The sequence below is a fragment of the Dasypus novemcinctus genome, chromosome 1 (assembly GCF_030445035.2).
Source record: "Dasypus novemcinctus isolate mDasNov1 chromosome 1, mDasNov1.1.hap2, whole genome shotgun sequence".
In the NCBI taxonomy this organism is placed as follows: domain Eukaryota; kingdom Metazoa; phylum Chordata; class Mammalia; order Cingulata; family Dasypodidae; genus Dasypus; species Dasypus novemcinctus.
This window is the reverse complement of record NC_080673.1, coordinates 170,547,568-170,565,086: the sequence shown is the minus strand read 5'-3', so window position 1 is coordinate 170,565,086 and position 17,519 is coordinate 170,547,568. Positions and strand designations below refer to the sequence as shown.

Here is a 17,519-nt window from a genome sequence, read left to right as displayed (position 1 = left end):
GGAACTCTGGAAGTGACTATGAAAGCAAGATGGATGCTGAGAATAGGAAGATTTGATAAAAAGCAGTTTAAGAGGTAACCACTATATCCCATAATCCCTTTCTCACTTCACACTGTTGGAAAACTGCCCCTCTCCTTCCTAAACAGAGTAGTAGACTTTCACTCCCTGATGAAAGTAAAGCAGGGGTCTCAGAAGTGAGAGAAATCAGGCATGGTGGAAGGCAGTGCATAGTATTATAAACAGTAGAGGGGGGAAGCAGCTGTGGCTCAATCAGTTGGACTCCCTTCTACCATATGGGAGGCCCTGGGTTCTTGTCCAGGGACCTCCTTGTGAATGCAGGCTTGCCCACATGCCACGGAGTGCCACCTAGTCCATAAGCACCACAGAGAGCCAATTCAGCAAGGTGACGCAAAAAAAAAAGGGGGGGGGGTAGACAATAACACAGAAGAGCATGCAGTGAATGGATACAGAGAGCAGACAACAAGCAAGCAAGCTGCGGGGGGGTGGGGGGGAATAAATAAAAAATAAATACACACACACAGAAGAATGTGCAGCAAATGGACACAGAGAGCAGAGAGCAAGCAAGCCACAAAGGGGGGGAGGGGATAAAAAAAAAAAACCAGTAGAGGGGAATGGATGTAGCTCAAGTGGTTGAGCATCTGCTTCCCACATATGAGATCCTGGGTTCAATCTCTGGTACTCCCTAAAAACAAAAACAAAACAAACAAGCAAACGAATGAAAAAACTAACTCAAGGGAGCTGGTGTAGCTCTGTGGTTGAGCGCTGGCTTCCCACATACAAGGTCCTGGTACCTCAAAAACATAAAACAAAACAAAAAACAACAATTACAAAAAAAAATAGCATAATAAAATAAAAGTACATCATATGTATTAATATTCAAAGTCCTTCTACTGGTTCCAAGAATTCTGTTTTCTATGTTTATAATCCTCAGTAAGGAGATTCATTTAAAAGATACTGCAAGGAAGATTCCCCAATGAAAAGGCATTACTAAATCAATTTATAAGAAACAGATAATACCACCCACCTAAGCCTGCAGTGCTTCCAATCAGATTTGAAATACTCACTCTAAAATCAACAGTCCCAAATAAACAAAACATTGAGGAAAACAACTCTAAGGTGAAATACAAGGAGGGTCCCCTCCAAATAAAATTGAAGAAAACAAACTAACACTGGTAAAAGAAAGCTTCAAAAAATTATTCATACCCAAAGAGAGATAACAGAAGATATAACATTCATTAAACAATATTAGTATAATAAGAACAAAGACAAGAAATGTTTTAGATATTAAAAATAGAGTAACAGAAAGCAAAAACTGGTTTAGGAAACACAACAGAAGAAACTTCCCAATCAGAGGGATGGAAAATGGAAAAGCTAAATTTTTATCAGTAGTTCAGTCCTGGAGGTCCAACACGGAACTGCCAGGAATTCTGAAAGATAAAATAAAATCATCAAAAAAATTAAACAAGAAAATTTCCCAGGACTGAAAAACAAGCTATACACAAAGGATCAAGGATTGGATTTCACAATACCAGCTCTAGCATGTTATGGATCTAGAACACAATGGATTACTGACAACAGAGATTGTATTATTTCCATTTAAGACTTCTTATATGACAAAGTATTGCTTAAGCATTCTTAGAAAGAAAGAAAAATTCAAACATGCAAGGTCTCAAAAAATTTACCTCCCACCCAACTGAATTCAGGAAGCTCTAAAGAGTTATGCTTTACCCAAAGAGATGGCAGGTGGAGAGAAAGGATGATGTGAAATTTGGGAAATACAAAAATTACATGTAAAGTGAAGCACATACAGAATTATAGTGAGGAGGGTACCAGGATGTGCAGCATACCTGGGGAGTAACCAGCCCAAATTAAATGAGTTTTCCTAGGAGGTGCTACAATGATGAAATTGGCAGATAAATGTTTTTTTGGCTAGTTCAGATATTTACATTTCTGAGGAAGAATTTTAGGATGACTGAAAAATTTTATATTAAAAAACTAAATAACAAAAGTGACAATTATTTCCAAGGAAAGCTAAAAGTTGTACGTGAAAAATATTAATCACAATATGCTATACTGTTCAACTCTGGACAGCATTTACACACTCAGATTATAAAACTAAATATAGATACAACCTAATTTTTTTTTTATTACAAAGAAAAGATGATAGACAGGAACTACATGGTAGAAGGGATTTTTTCTTCCCCCGAGGGAGGGGTGGCAGTGATGAAAATAAATATTTTAACTTCCATGGAGGTATATCAAATTAATTCCAAACACTGAAAAGAATCAGCATAAAAATATTAATATATATACAAAAAGAAACTACCAAAAGAGTTGAGAGTGATTGCCTCTTGTGAAAGAGAATGAGAGGAGGAAAGTTGATTTTTTTAAAAAAAACAAGCCTTTGTATAATTTTCTGACACATTCTATAGAATTTTCTAACTCTTTAAACTGAGTGTTTCTATAACTACTCAAAAATTTAATTTAAAAAGTTCGGTGTTAATATACTATTTCTTTACATTACATTTGCCAAAGTAACAACCAACGAGGACTTACTTTCAGTATCATTATCAAACGTCACTTCCAAGAAAATGAAGTTTCTTTGACAAGAAGAAAAACTGAGGTTTTTTTTGATCCTCGACTAAGTGTCAGGCCCCATATGACCTTTTTTTTTTTCAAATAATTCCATAGAGAAAGGCATCCTCCACTTTTGTGAGGGAAATGGAAATTCTGAGAAATAGAAGCACACAACAAACTAACCATGGCATAGTAACTCTTCAGTTCATCAGGTTCCAACACTCTTATCCATTTCTCTGCAGCTAGACTGATTGAAAGGAATTAGCTGTTATTTTCATAAAGACTGACCGAAAGGAATTAGCTGTTATTTTAATAGACTAAAATTGACTAAAAATTTTGTTTCTCAAACTACAAATAAAATATTGAAGTTTTCAATTTGCTTGGCACAATCTATACCTAAGTGGCATGTGATCTGAGAAATAGCTAACTAATTTGCCAGGATAAAAAGATAACTTTTTATCAGGGATTTAAGAGTCACCTTTAATATAGTGATTGATACACCTTGTCAGAAAGTCTTGATCAAATAGGGATTTGTCAATTTTCTCCTACATTTGCCTTTCCCTATAAGGCCAGCCACAGAATAGCATTACCAGAAGACCTATAGCACTCAAATGCTTGTGTAGCAGGGTGTGGATATGCTCCACTAAAGCAGCCTCAGATGCTCGGGGCACTGGCTAGAATATCAGCCAGTGACTAAGCCATGAGTACTATAAGCTCTGATCTCCCACCAAGTCATAGGCTTCTAGATAGTCTGTGACTACAAGGCCATTGGCGAGGATTTGCCCTTTTCTTGCTTTCAGCATTGGCTTTTTCATTTTTACTACTGCTCTGTTGAACCTGAACATCAATTCACTGACAGTTTCTCCCTTCAGGTCCCAGAGCCCAATCTTAAATCTTTAATAAAATAACCTGAATCTCCATTTTGTTCTTAACTCTACAATCCATCTCACAGACCAGCATACCAGATATCACCTACCTTGGAGCCTCTGTACTCGCCCTAGCAAGAAAAGTAGTTCATTACAAATGCAAACCCATTTTCCAAGGGCCAATTCAACTGCTCCCTCTCTTCCATGAAGCTTTCCCTGGGAGGTCGTTAAGGAAATGTTCTCTCAACCGTCTGTACATCAATAGTCATATTCTTCAGCACTTTAATAACTGTATTCTCTGTGGAACTTTCTATACCAATTATTATACTTGGCTTTTTTTTTTATTTTCAATTGTACATATGTCTTTTATTCCCAAATGGAAGGTACAAAACCTACCTACATCAAAGAGAAGAGTGATCATGACTTAAACTCCCAGCAACCTCTGCATAAGGAATGGGAAGGTACCACCTTGTATAATTAATTAGCATCTTACCCTCACAATAGCCTACAAAGTCTAATTAGGGAGAGGAAAAATTATGACTCTACTTCTGAACTAATAATACATGCTTCTTGATCAGTTTCAAATTTTTATCTCAAGTCATAGCAATAAAATCACATAAAAGAGTTTTTAAATTCTTGGTGATATAATAAGCTCCTCTGTTTACTTTCTTATCTCCATTCATTCTGGTATCCAGGAGAACACCTTTCAAATGAGAAAACTCAATTATTTGCAATACAGTGGGGAAATACATATGCAGACCAATAGCATCTAACTTTAGGCAAGTTCAGGCTAGAAAAAAATGTAAAGTCAAAATTCTGATAACACAGAGAGAAGGAAAATGTTCTATCTCAGAGATGGTCAGTAATGGTGAAGTTTCTCAGTCTGTCTGAACCATAAGCATAATGGTGAAGTTTCTCATTGTGCCTAAACCATAAACATAGCAACCCGGTAAGAGCAAGGTGCCGCTTCAGACCATGCAGGAAAACACAACTGCTGGAGATCTCTCTGCAGAGTGCTAAACCTTCCAATGATACTTTGAGTAATTACATGGATTTTCCTAAATAACTAAACCTTACAAAAATGAAAGATTTGGGGACAAACACACTGTTCATTCCACTGGTGTGTATATTTAAGTGCTGACTCATACCTTTGGTATCGAATATATATTTGCTGGCAATATTGATGGATGATAAAAATAGATAATATACACAACAGGCTTTTGTGATCATAATATAATCAGAAATAAGTTAGGCAAAATAACAAATACTAAGAACAATTAGTACTATTAAAACTTAATTTTTCTAAAAGGAAGCAATTGTAAAAATAATTAACCATATAATTACTAACCATAAAAGGTTTATTCGTTTTAGTTTGTTTTTGTTTTTGCTTTCTTAAGAAATGTCATTTCTGTTCCTACTAATCATCTAGTGCTTCTTCTGATAATATTTTTTCTAATTTCTTTTATAACAAACCAAGTATCTCTAAAATGATGTACATTTTCAGAGGTATAGTAGAGAAAATCAGCACATAGGATATTGCAGGGAGCCACCATGTTAACTACTTAAACAGGAGAGAGTTAATCACAAAATACTTAAATAATTCATGGGATACATTTGAAATAAGTATTTCAAAAGGGCCTCCAAAAATCAGGACACCAGAAAATAATTCTAATTAAACATAATCCCTCCCCAAAGATTTCTCAGTACTATAAAATATTTAATGAACAGAGTTTCTTTATAAACATCTGAAATAAATAATACATCTGTTTTAAAAGTGTAATAGTCAAGGGACTCAACTTTTGTGCAACATACAAAAATCAAAACAATATATCAAAACAGCAAAGACCAAAATCTAACAATGACATACTTTTCCACTAATGACAATAAGCCTTGTTTTCCCAAGCAGAACTCTGTTATGATATGAGCAAAATCTAAACAGCATGGGCCAAGTAGTAACAACTCAGTCTGTGTTGTTTTCCTTTGCCACAGATTAGGACACAGGACAGTGCATTTAGTGCAAAATTTGTAAGTAACGTTAAGAATCTAGATGTTGGATCCTAATTTTCAACTCTAATTTGCTATTCAGAACCTTAACCCAGGATTCTATATAATGCACTGAGCATGTTCCTCCTTATGTCTACAGAATAGCATTTGCAAATTTTTATTAAAAGTCCTTAAAAACTATATCTATGTGTATTTATGGCTGAAGGGTAGGCAGACGAGCAGGGAGGCAGCAACCTAGTAGACTTAGAAATGAATAAACATGAATTTTTAAAAATATGCTACTTATGCATTTGTAAGAAATGAATAAATACATACCCTTGAGGAGAGAGTTTGTCCAGCCACCCAGATTTAACCTTTCTTGCAGATGATCCATAAAAACAAGCATAGGGCGAAATTGCATTTGAAGGAATGGTTGATGCATCAGTATTTCCACTTGCTGAACTTAGTGGAAAACTGTGCCTATTAATGAGGTCCAAATTCACTGCTTTTTGAGTCTTAGATTTAGAGGGCTTTGAATTTCTTCTTCTTAAGCTCTGAAAGCATTCTTCTACTGTTGAGTATTCTGAATCAGAAGCAGAGTCCATTGGACAATTATTTTTGTCTTCTCGCGGTATCCAAATATCTTCCACTTTGTCTTCACTTGTTTTTTCCTTTCTGTTATCATATATGCTAAATGGAAAGGAGCAGTGTTAGCATTTCAAAGTGCTATAAAAATCACATAAACTTAAAATCTTAAGAGGTCAATTAAGTCAAATGATAATTCTTAAAACTCTTCCAGAAAATAAATGCAAACTTCTCATGATCCTATGACATATTTAAACACTACTAGGAAGGTTTTCCTTATGTATAATTTAAATCTGATAGCTTTTATTTTTGAAAAATTGGATGTAGGTGGTAAGGATGAAGACTAACCATATTCTTCCATGATAATTTAAAGATCTTCAAGAGCACCATGAAATAGTCAGCCCAACCTTACCCTCTGAAAAAAGTGAAGAACCACTACCTCATCTATTTGGAGATGTTATTTCCAACTTGTTGTTTCCCTCTCTGGCTCTTCACTAATCGACCCTAAGAACCCCATGGTCTACCATAATATAATAACACAAAGGGTATATGCCTGACTGCTGAGAACTTCAGTACTATTTTGTAATGCTAAAAAGGAAAAAGCGCACCACAGAGCTGGCAGAAAATGAGAACGGGTCGCAGTACAAGATTCAAAATGTAAAAGATGCTTAATATGGAAAATCTACAAGAATGCATTCATTATAGCTAGGCATATTCCTATAGACCTAAGGAATGACACAGTAGATTGACTCTGTCATTTATGTAAACAAAACTCATTACAAAGGAATTTGTGATAATCAACAAAACAGATATACCTAGAAGTCAAATTCCATTCTTCTGGATATTATATTCTAAAAAGCATTTCTTCCTTAAAGACAGATTTATTCTGGCCCTTTCTGCATTTCACATTTTAATAGGTTCATATTAAATGCCTACTGAAGATAGTCAAATTATTTAGTTCCAACTTAGGAAATTTCCAACAAAGTTTTAGCATTGGAAGATGAAGGATAAATAGAAAATACAGTGAACATTAAGTAATGATCTTGGATACCAAGTTCCAATAAAGGTGAGGGGGAAAAAAAAAAGACAAAAATAAAATTTAAGTTAGTTCCCAAGTACTGTTTACTTTCATATGTAACCTATGTCAAGCCTCTAGTCAATGCTGAACCTGTAATGAAAAAGAATATATTTCATTTATGAAAATTCTGTACCTCACAAAGTGATATTTTTACTTTGCATGCCTTCTCATTTTTAAGGATCAATCTTGGTTACTATATTTGCCACTTTATCGGGGGAGGGTAGTGGTTTCAACTGGGGAAAGACATAAATAATATGCTATAGAATATCACTGTAACCTCAATTTACACAGTCTTTACATTCAATTATAAATGGTGCTATCAAAACATTTAGAAACAAAAGGTTCAATCTTACCAATGTAAATCTATTTTCTTAGAAACAGTATTAATTCTAAGAATGATATGAACAAGAAGTCAACATTTTGTAACATTTTATCCAAAAGAATTAATCATCATCAATCATTGACCTCTTACCTCGATTTGACCAAGTGAGTATTCCTTTCAGTAGCTGCTCTCCCTTTAAGGGTTTCTTCATGAGTCCAAAATTCATTCTTTATAGATTTCTTCTAATAAAAAAATTGCACTTAATTTTTTTTTTCAATTCAGCAATATTCTATAAAGATCCACAATATCTGGGTGTACTTTTATTAAACTAATATCTAATTGCTTAGATCAATTTTCAGTAAAAACAAATTAATCGGAGTAAGTATAGTAAACTGTATTTTTAATGCCTTTTTCAGTATTTTATTTAATGTCATTAATAACCTGTCATTTCAGATAATCAAAAAAGAAGATGATAATCAAGAGCAAAGGTAATTTTATTATTACGCATCTGCTTTTTCTGTCTTCCAGTTTCTCTTTTATCAAGGGCAAAAAACAAAATAGTGAAAGAGTACAAGTACTGGAAAGACTGAGTCATAAACTGAATAATTAAGATATATAAATAGTTGAAAATCTGTATTCCTGAACATCTGGTATTTAGGTATAAATGTCCTATATTTACTGAAATCAAACAAAAAATTTTTTTGTCATATATTTAAATTTATAGAATTATCATGATTTTAATAAACAAATTTTAATTACTAGAGATTACATTCATCAATATAATGCATTTTTCAAATTCAAAAATTAAGAGGCATACATCGGCAGAAGAATAAAGAAAATGAATAGGAAGAAAAAATAAAATGTATGGGACTAACCTTAGAATTTTCTAGTCTCTGAAAGAGAAAGGTTTCTCCATAAGGAATAATGGAAGATGAATTCTCCTCATTTGAATCTTTTAGAGGAATCATAGGATGAGAATGGAAAGACAGAAATAATGTGAATTATTATTCTTTAAAAAGACATGTTTACTTATTTTATGGTAATACTACTTAACTTTTATTCTGTCAGTGTCCAAAATTGAGTTCGTAATTCGTGCCTCCAAACTAATTGCCAATTTTTTTTGATATAGCACTGCTTGTATGTATCACTCAGTTGCAACCATGATATATTAACTCGGAGTTTTTTAAATTGTGATATTTCATAAACGTCCTTCCTAACCTCTAAGATCCACATTAACATAACCAAGTGTGTTTTCCACATACAATGGAATTGTGGTGTTGTCACTTTGTTAACTTCTAAATCAGAGAATAGCATAAATGGCAAAAAAAAATCATACATATATGGCAATTTTAAATAAGCAATTACAAAAAGTTCACTAACATAACAGCTAGATGTTACACTGCTCAAAATTCCAGAGTCCACTTAATTCCTTTAAAATTACAGCTATTAACATAACTAAATAAACCATTTCAAGAGAATATCTACCCTCCTTAAATTGCACTGATCTACAAGAAAGAATTCTCAACACCTGAATTTTCTGTTATTGAACAGTTCAGTAGCCAAATGTTTGCCATCTTTTTATTGAGAAAAATATTATTAATTTATATACGCAGAATTTTCAAGAGGTAAGGGCTCTGTTAATGATCAATTTACTAGAACAAAAATGCCAGACCTTTCCTGTTTTCATGGAAAAATTACCTTCTATATATATTTGTTCTGTCTCACACTGCCAGAGCCCATTTTAATTTAGTTAAATGTTTTTGCTGATGGCTAACGATAAATAAAGCTTCTACAAAAACTATTTTTGTATAAGTATGTAAAAAAGTGCTTCAGATAGTGTATGTATGAATACGAACACAGGCAAAAAGTAGTTCCCATTATTCCCTATTCCACAGGTAAGCGAACATGTCAATCATGATTTTTACAAATTTAACACTATCAAATGAGTGCTTACTAATTTACAGAAGCTTTAAATGTATAGACTCACTTTGTTGGGCCAAGGGTTTTCCCGTTGAGGCAGCAATTTTTCTTCTTTCACGGCAATAGCTTAAATCAAAGGGGAAAGATTTATAAGTAACTATCTTGAGTAAAGGATTAATTATAGAGATTTATAAGTAACTATCTTGAGTAATGGATTATTTATAGAGGAGAAAACAAATATTCAAAAATAAGTTTGATTTGATATAAACAAAATGGCCAAATTCCACAATGTGTTTTTCTATAGACCCTTAAAGGAAGAGATTTTCCTGGATTTTACAAGTATTTGTTTCCCACCTTTGTAATTCACAAAAGTAAACAAATTGTGTGTGCAAAGATGCCAGGCTTAGGCAGTAGAAATAGAGATTAAAACAAAATTTAAGACAAAACAAAAATTTATAATTTTAATCAACTGGACAGAATTTGCCAATATATACACCAGAGTCTTGGGAAAGGTAGGGAAAAGAAATTTCAGCTCTCTTCTTACACTGCCCTTTGGTTTCCCAAATGGAAGATGATCTCTACATTGAGAATGACTGGGTGTTGCCTCAGCTTTTTTTAAAAAAAGGAAAGAAATAGTCTTTAAAACAAAAATAACTTTAGACTTACAGAAAAGCTGTAAGTACAGAGAATTTCCATATAACCTTCACTTAGTGTCTCTTAACGTAAAAAGCTTCCAGTTTCACAGCACAATTATCAAAACCAGAAGATTGACATTGGCCCAATACTATTAACTACAGACCTTATTCAAATTTCCATAGATTTTCCACTATTGTCCAGGATCCCATAATGCATCTGGTTGTAATGTCTCTTTAATCTCCCCACTATTGAGGCAGGTTAGTATAGGGAAAGGGAAGGCTTGGTTCACACCTGAAGACCCAGCAGAAATATGGCTGAAAGACAACATGGCTGGCAGACCACATGGCCATGAGACCCAACGCAGAAATTTCCTGAAGGATCCTGTGAGATCCTGGAATGAGAATCTCATTTGGAATAAGAATCTCATTAGGGGTCAAGGGAAAACCCTGGATAGCCTCAGAATGCCTTACCATTGGCCCCCTGAGAAATGACAGGTGGGGCAACCATCAGAACAGCAAAAAATAAAAATTTTAAAAAAAAGGGGAGAAGCAGATTTGGCCCAACAGATAGGGCATCCACCTACCACATGGGAGGTTCAAGGTTCAAACCCAGGACCTCCTGACTCATGTGATGAACTGGCCCACATGCAGTGCTAATGTGTACAAGGAGTGCCATACCACGCAGGGGTGTCCCCCACATAGGGGAGCCCCACGTACAAGGAGTGTGTCCCGTAAGGAGAGCTGCCCAGTGCAAAAAAAGCCTGCCCAGGAATGGCTCCACACAGAGAACTGACGCAGAAAGATGATGCAACAAAAAGAGACACAAGATTCCAGGTGCCTCTGGCAAGAATATAAGCGGACACATAAGAAGACACAGAGAATGGACATAGAGAGCAGACAATTGGCAGGAAAGGGGAGAGAAATGAAAAAAAAAGAAGAGCAAACAGACTTTAAAAAGTCCTTACCTAAGTTGAATATAGACTTGCCATGTGACCCAACAATACCATTACTAGATATATACCCAGAGGAACTGAGAGCAGAGACACAAACAGATATCTGCTCACCAATATCATAGTGGCATTATTCACGCTTGCCAAAAGGTGGAAGGAAACAACCCAGGTGTCCATCAACTGATGAATGGAGAGACAAATAGTGGTGTATATACACAATGGAATGTTACTCAGTGGTAAGAAGAAATGAAGCCATGAAGCATATGACAACGTGGATGAATCTGGAAGACATTATGCTGAGTGAAGCAACCCAGACACAAAAGGACAAATACTGTATGATTGTGCTATTATGAACTAAATATATTTTGGAAAATCATGGAGTTAATAATTAGAATATAGGTCACCAGAAAATAGGAGGGTAGAGAATGGAAAGCTAAGGACTAATTTGTGCAGAATTCGTTAAAAAAAAAAAAAGTTTGTTTCTAAATCTTTAAAAATGGTTAAAGCATATCATGGTGTTTATAACTAGCAGTGCTATTGTATGGATATGACTGTGTTTGAAAGGGAAATACTAAGGTCATGCATATTACTAGAAGGAAAGCTAAAAACTAACATGGGACTGCATAAAATAGTAAAACCTCATGTAAAGCACAAAATTGCATATAAGACTGTTTTTACAAAATATAAATGCAAATATATTAGAGAGAATAAAAAAGAATAGCAGCAATGTATGTCAGGGGAATCAGAGAGATTGAGAGGTGGTGAGTTTTGTTTTATTATTATTATTATTATTATTATTATTATTGGAACATTGAAAGTGTTCTAAGAATGAAGTGATGTAATCACAAATATGTGACTACACCAAATACCACTGATTGTACAATTTGGATGGATTTATGCTTTATTAATATGTGTCAATAAACTGATTTAAAAAAACACTACAAACTATAAACTTCTTAAAGAACAGGTAGTTATTTCCCAGGAGACTATTTTGAATTTTTCATAGGATTTTTGGTATATTAACAAATCCAGAATGCATTATGCACTCATATTTCCCAAATTAAATAAACAATGCAATATCATCATATACACAAAAAAAGCACTGGGGCCCTGTGCATGCAACTCACCAAGCAGTCCACCCACAGCCATGCCTCGGACTGTGTACTTTTTTCATTTTCTTGTTTCTTAATAAACTCCTTTCTCCATTGTCTGCCCTATGGCATGTCCTTAAATTATTTTATGCAACATAAGCCAAGAACATAGAAGCCCAGAAAACAGAGCCATCCAGTAACACTATCTGTGACAGTCCCCCAGTCTCCATTTCTTTCTTGACCATGTGACTTATGAAGAGTTTTAGTCAGTGATTATATAGAATGTCCCTCAGTTTGGCTTAGTCTGATAATTTCTCAGGATTAGACTGAGCATATCTATTTTGGCAAGAATACCACAGAAACGTTATTCCTTTATTAGATCATCACAATGGGCATACTTATTGATATGTAATATGATATTACTGATCATTAAACTTAATTAAGGTAATGTCTACCAGTTTTTCCACTACAAAGTCACTATTTTTTCCTTCATAATTAATAAATGTTTTGAAGAAGCTACTTTGAAACTATGAAAGCATAGTGTTTCACTTAAAGCTTATGCTCATTAATTTTAGAATCTTGCTTGAAACTATTATTATTGCAGTTTTGGTCATTGTGATTTTCTATTTCCCTCATCCATTCCTCATCCTCTTCCAGAAGGAAGAGGTGTCCCTAATTTCCCCTTTATTTATTCAGTTACTTATTTATATTGGTCCAAAATCATATACATTTATTTTATACTTTCAGCTATGATCCCATAATATCATTATTTATTTTGTAACTTAAATTGTTCCAGGTTCAGAAATTCAAAGTTCCTTCAGAAACCATAAACAATGAAAAAAATATAAAATATTTAAAACAACTGCTTTTAGACACTGAACAGTAGGCAGTGAGGGATGGTGATCTCTGAGACAAAGAAAACAAATGAGGTAAGCCCTACAGCTTTCCTGGAATTCTGCCTGGAGTAGTTTTCCAGAAAGCTGTACAGAGATAGGAAGCCCAAACAGACCACCAGTGATCAGAGATTGGAACAAAGGTTTAGGGAAGACAAAGTGCTAGAATTTAGAATGCAGAGTACCAAAGAGGAGGACACTATTCAGAGAAGGAGCTTAAAAAATAAACCTAGAGTTCCCTTGAGTCTTTGACTAATTCTTTTTTTCTTTTTCTTTGTAAAGATGCTTTAAATTACATAAAGGTTACATAAAAAATATAGGGATTCCCATATACCGTCCTTCCCTTCCACACTTTTTCCCATTAACATCTTTCATTAGTGTGGTACATTTGTTATGATGAACACATATTGAAGTATTCCCACTGACCATGGTCTATAGTTTACATTATGGTTTACACTTGCACTGTACAATTTTATAAGTTTTGACAAAATGTACAATGGCCTGTATTCATCATTGCAAAGTCATGCAGGACAATTTCATGTCCCAAAAACACCCCATGTTACATCTATTCTTCCCTCTCCCTCATCTCAGTACCTCTGGTGATCACCACTTTTATATAATTGTTACAAGTTCTTCTATTACCAGAATAATAAATCTACTATAGTCCATAGTTGCAATTCCCTCTTATGTTTTTTCATTCCTCAGTCTTGAGGATTTGGGGATAGTGGTGTCCACTATGCTTCTGATTGAGAGGGGGCTTAGATCCCATGGGGAAGATGAGTAGATCTGTCTTGCTTGCAGTCGTTCTCTGTTTGTTGGGATGGGAGTTGTCCATCATCATCCATTTGTTAATTGTCCTGGGTGAGTCCAATGAATTGGAGGATAGGTGTTGGCTGTAACTCTACTGAGATTCAGGGCTCAACCAGCATATGAAAAGCAGGAAGATTTAAATCTCTGGGTCATTTATTTAATGGGGACAGTGCTAATTATAGGTTCAGATAAAAGGGGTATAAGGAACATGTGTAGGAAAATTATAAATGGGTCCAATTCTAACACACAGGGGGGAGAGGTTATCATATATTCCAAGGTAAGGCAAACTGACAGGATGCCAAATTCCTGGGGTTGTCTGCCCTGACTATAGGGTCCAGTTGTCTCTAGAGCCCTCAGGAGTCCTCTGCTTAACGCACAGTTTACCACAGCAGAGAGTGGAATCTTTCCCTAAGATGTGTAGAAGCATAACCGCTATATTGACCTCCCAACTCATTTTGAAATCTCTTAGCCATAAAAACTCATTTGTATTTAATATTTCCCTCTTTTACTCAGTCTTTTTCCAAGTGCTTTGCTAGTTGGTGCTTGGTAATACTCCCTTGGTGCCATGAAGGCTCATCCCTGGGAGTCATGTCTCATGTTTGGCTAATTATTAATCTATTCAATGCATAGCATGAAACTCTTCAAGGTCGGGCAAAAAAAAAAAAAAAACCTGCCAAGGAAGAATAATTATGGGGTGCTGGAAGCTGAACATTCCCCTAGAATACACATGGACCTGAAAAATGTTCAAGTTCCAGTAGCCATAGTGAAGACACTGCATTAAATACAAGGGAGCGTTTCATAGTAAGTGACCCTACAAAGGTTACACATTGATTGTGGGTACTAAAACTAGAGCAGAGACTACTCAAAGCCTACCATTAAAAATACCTTTAAAAAATATGCTTCAAAAGAATCAGTCTAATCCAGAAAAAACAACAGTGTGCCACAAAAGTCAGACACTCTTTTAAAGAAACAAAACAAAATCTAACATGCAAAAACGTAAAAGTTATAATGTGAAGCAACCAACCAACTTAAGATATGCAAGGAGGATGCATGTGGCCCATGAGCAGGAGGAGAAAAAAAATCAGTCTATTAAAAGAGACCAAGAAATTACAGATATATGGAATTAACAGATAAGGAATTAAAAATATCTGTTATAAATATGGTCAAGATGCTTACAAATTTAAAGGAAAACATGAACAATATGACAGGAGAAATGGAAAATATTAAAAAACCTAAATGGAAATTTTTGAGATTAAAAAGAAAATACAGGAAACAAAAATCCCTGAATAGAATTAAGGGAAGATTAGAAACTGCAGAAAAAAAAGATAAGCAACGTTGAAAACATATCAACAGAAACTATGCAAACTAAAGCAAAGAGAAAAGGGGAAAAAACTGAAGAGTCTCAGAAACCTGTGGGACATAATAAGAACTCTAACAAATGTGTCATTAGAGTACCAGAAATAAGGGAGATAAATTTTTTTAATAAATTTTGCCAAACATTTTCCAAATTTGATGAAAAATGTAAACACACAGAATACAAAATGTTCAATGAACTACACACAGGATAAATAGAAAACTACATCAAAGCATATTATTATCACTGAGAAACAGTGATAAAGAGAAACTCAAGGGGAGTCAGTGAAAAAAGGACATGTGGAATAACAAAGAAAAGATGTAATACGGCAGTCTTCTCATCATAAAATATGCATGCTAGAAGAGAGTAGTACAGGAGATTTAAAGAGCTAAAAGGGAAAAAATATTAACCTAGAATTCTACAGCTGGCAAAAAATAACTTTAAAAGCAAAGACTATTTCAAACAGACAAAAAAAACAATAAGAATGGTCCACAGGACACTTGCATTACAAGGCATGTTAAAGGAATGATGAACACTGAAATGTTAAGCGTGTAGGTAAATATAAAAGAAAACTGCATTATTTAATTTCATGATAAGATAACTGCCACTTTATAACAAAAATAAGAACAATACATTGTGTGGTTCATAGCATATGCAGAAGTAAAACATGGAGATAATGGCACAAAAAAAAGATGGTGGAAAGGAAATAAAGTGTTGAAAAATTCCTCAATAATAATACTATTTGACATTTCAGTGTTTAGAGGTGTACCTTATAAACCAATAGTAAAAGTAAAATAGAACACAAAAATGTTTCTATTCAAATGGTGTTAAGAAATGCCCTTTAAATATAAAATAGGTTAAAAGTATGGAAAAATACATTGTATAATCTTTAAACATAAGAAAGGTAGTAAATATAAGATAAAGTAGAATTCAGGATAAAGAATATTAAAGGAATAAGTTGAAACATTTAATAATAAAAAATGGATAAAACCAGCAAGAAGACATTCTACTAAGAAAGCATAACAACAAAGCTTAAAAACATATGAAGCAAAACCAAACAGATTTCAAAGGAGAAAAAGACAAATTCACAATTGAAATCAATGACTTCAATACTCTTTTGTCAGCAATTGATTTAAAAAGTAGACAGACAATCAGTAAAGATATAGAAGACGTAGATAACACTAGCAATCATTCCCCATAATTGACAAGTTGGAGAACACTCTGCCCAGAACACAATATACTTTCTTCTCAAGTGCACAGTGGTCATTCACCAAGACAAACCTTATTCTAGGGAGCAAAATGAGTTTCAATTAATTTAAAAGAATTTAAATCATAAATGTTATCTGATAGCAACAGAATCATAGAAATCAAAAAAAGGAGGACATCTGAAAAAACCTCCAAAATACAGAGAAAATAAAAAACACAATTTTAGATAACCCATGAATCAAAGTGGAATCAAAAGAGAAAAATAAACGGAAAAAATTTGAACTAAAAAAAAAAAATTATCAAAATAGTTCATATACAACCAAAAGTATACTTGATGGGACATTTATGGGTCCTAGATGCTTAAATTACAAAAGATAAAAGATTTAAAAGCAATGATCTATTACACCTTAAGGAACTAAGAAAAAAGAAGAACAAATTAAATCCCAAGTAACTGGCACCAAAGAAATAAAGAGTAGAAATCAATGAAATGGAATATGGACAAAAGAAAAAAAATCATTGAAACCAAAAGTTAGTTCTTTGGAAAGAATGCTAAAATTGATAAAACCTTTTATTCTGCCAAAGCAGTGCTGACACAAACAGAAATCTGTTGGCGTTTATAAAAGGTGTTAATTTGGAGTAAATCTCCACAGTTACAAAGTCCTAAAGAGTTCAACTCAAGGTTGCCCTGTGTTGAAGCAAGATGGCTGGCGATCTCTGCTTCGTCTCTCCTTCTTTCTTCCTCTTAAGACTCTGTGGGCCCTCTTCTTCTGATCCTAGCTGTAAGCTGGCACAGGGCTAGTTACTCAGGCTTCCTATATCAGTCTGGCATAGGGTTCATTTCTTTCCAGGCCTTATCTGCTGCTTAGGAGCTCTGTTCTATTCAGTTGCAAATTATCAGGCAAAGGGCTCATCTCTCCCAAGGGCTTTTTTCAGAATCAAAATTGACAAAGTTCTATCCTTCCATGTCTTCCTCTCTCTTCCTGTGTATCTTCTTGATTGAGTGTCCATTTCTGTCAGCCCAGGAGACAGGAACTCAACCCTGAGTCACACCCTACAGAGTGGTCAAATCAAAGCCCTAATTTTTTATCAAGGAAACTTAGAACTTTTGAATTTAATACAATCAAAGGGTATCACACCCAGAGTAACAGGCCAGTTTAAAGCATAATTTTCCTCTTTTTGGGGGGATTTATAAATAATATCAAACTCAGAACCCTCTAGAAAGACTGAT

At 34.3% G+C, this 17,519-nt stretch overlaps 1 protein-coding gene across 13 annotated transcripts in view; it reads right to left on the bottom strand.

Moving 5' to 3' along the window:
- The window catches only part of ARAP2 (ArfGAP with RhoGAP domain, ankyrin repeat and PH domain 2), a 226,810-nt gene that overhangs the window by 165,264 nt on the left and 44,027 nt on the right, over positions 1 to 17,519 (bottom strand). For 11 of the 13 annotated variants that reach the window (XR_011649522.1, XR_011649516.1, XM_058299917.1 and 8 more), the window contains exons 3-6: positions 9,420 to 9,478; positions 8,308 to 8,384; positions 7,583 to 7,674; positions 5,784 to 6,137 (exon numbers count right to left, since the gene is read on the bottom strand). Coding sequence is in view for 11 of the 13 variants with exons in the window: in XM_058299917.1 (XP_058155900.1) it covers positions 5,784 to 6,137; positions 7,583 to 7,674; positions 8,308 to 8,384; positions 9,420 to 9,478 (582 nt within the window). In the remaining 2 variants the exon portion in view is untranslated. The remainder of the gene's footprint in view (positions 1 to 5,783; positions 6,138 to 7,582; positions 7,675 to 8,307; positions 8,385 to 9,419; positions 9,479 to 17,519) is intronic. The other 2 variants (XM_058299924.1, XM_058299926.2) reach the window with 1 other exon arrangement.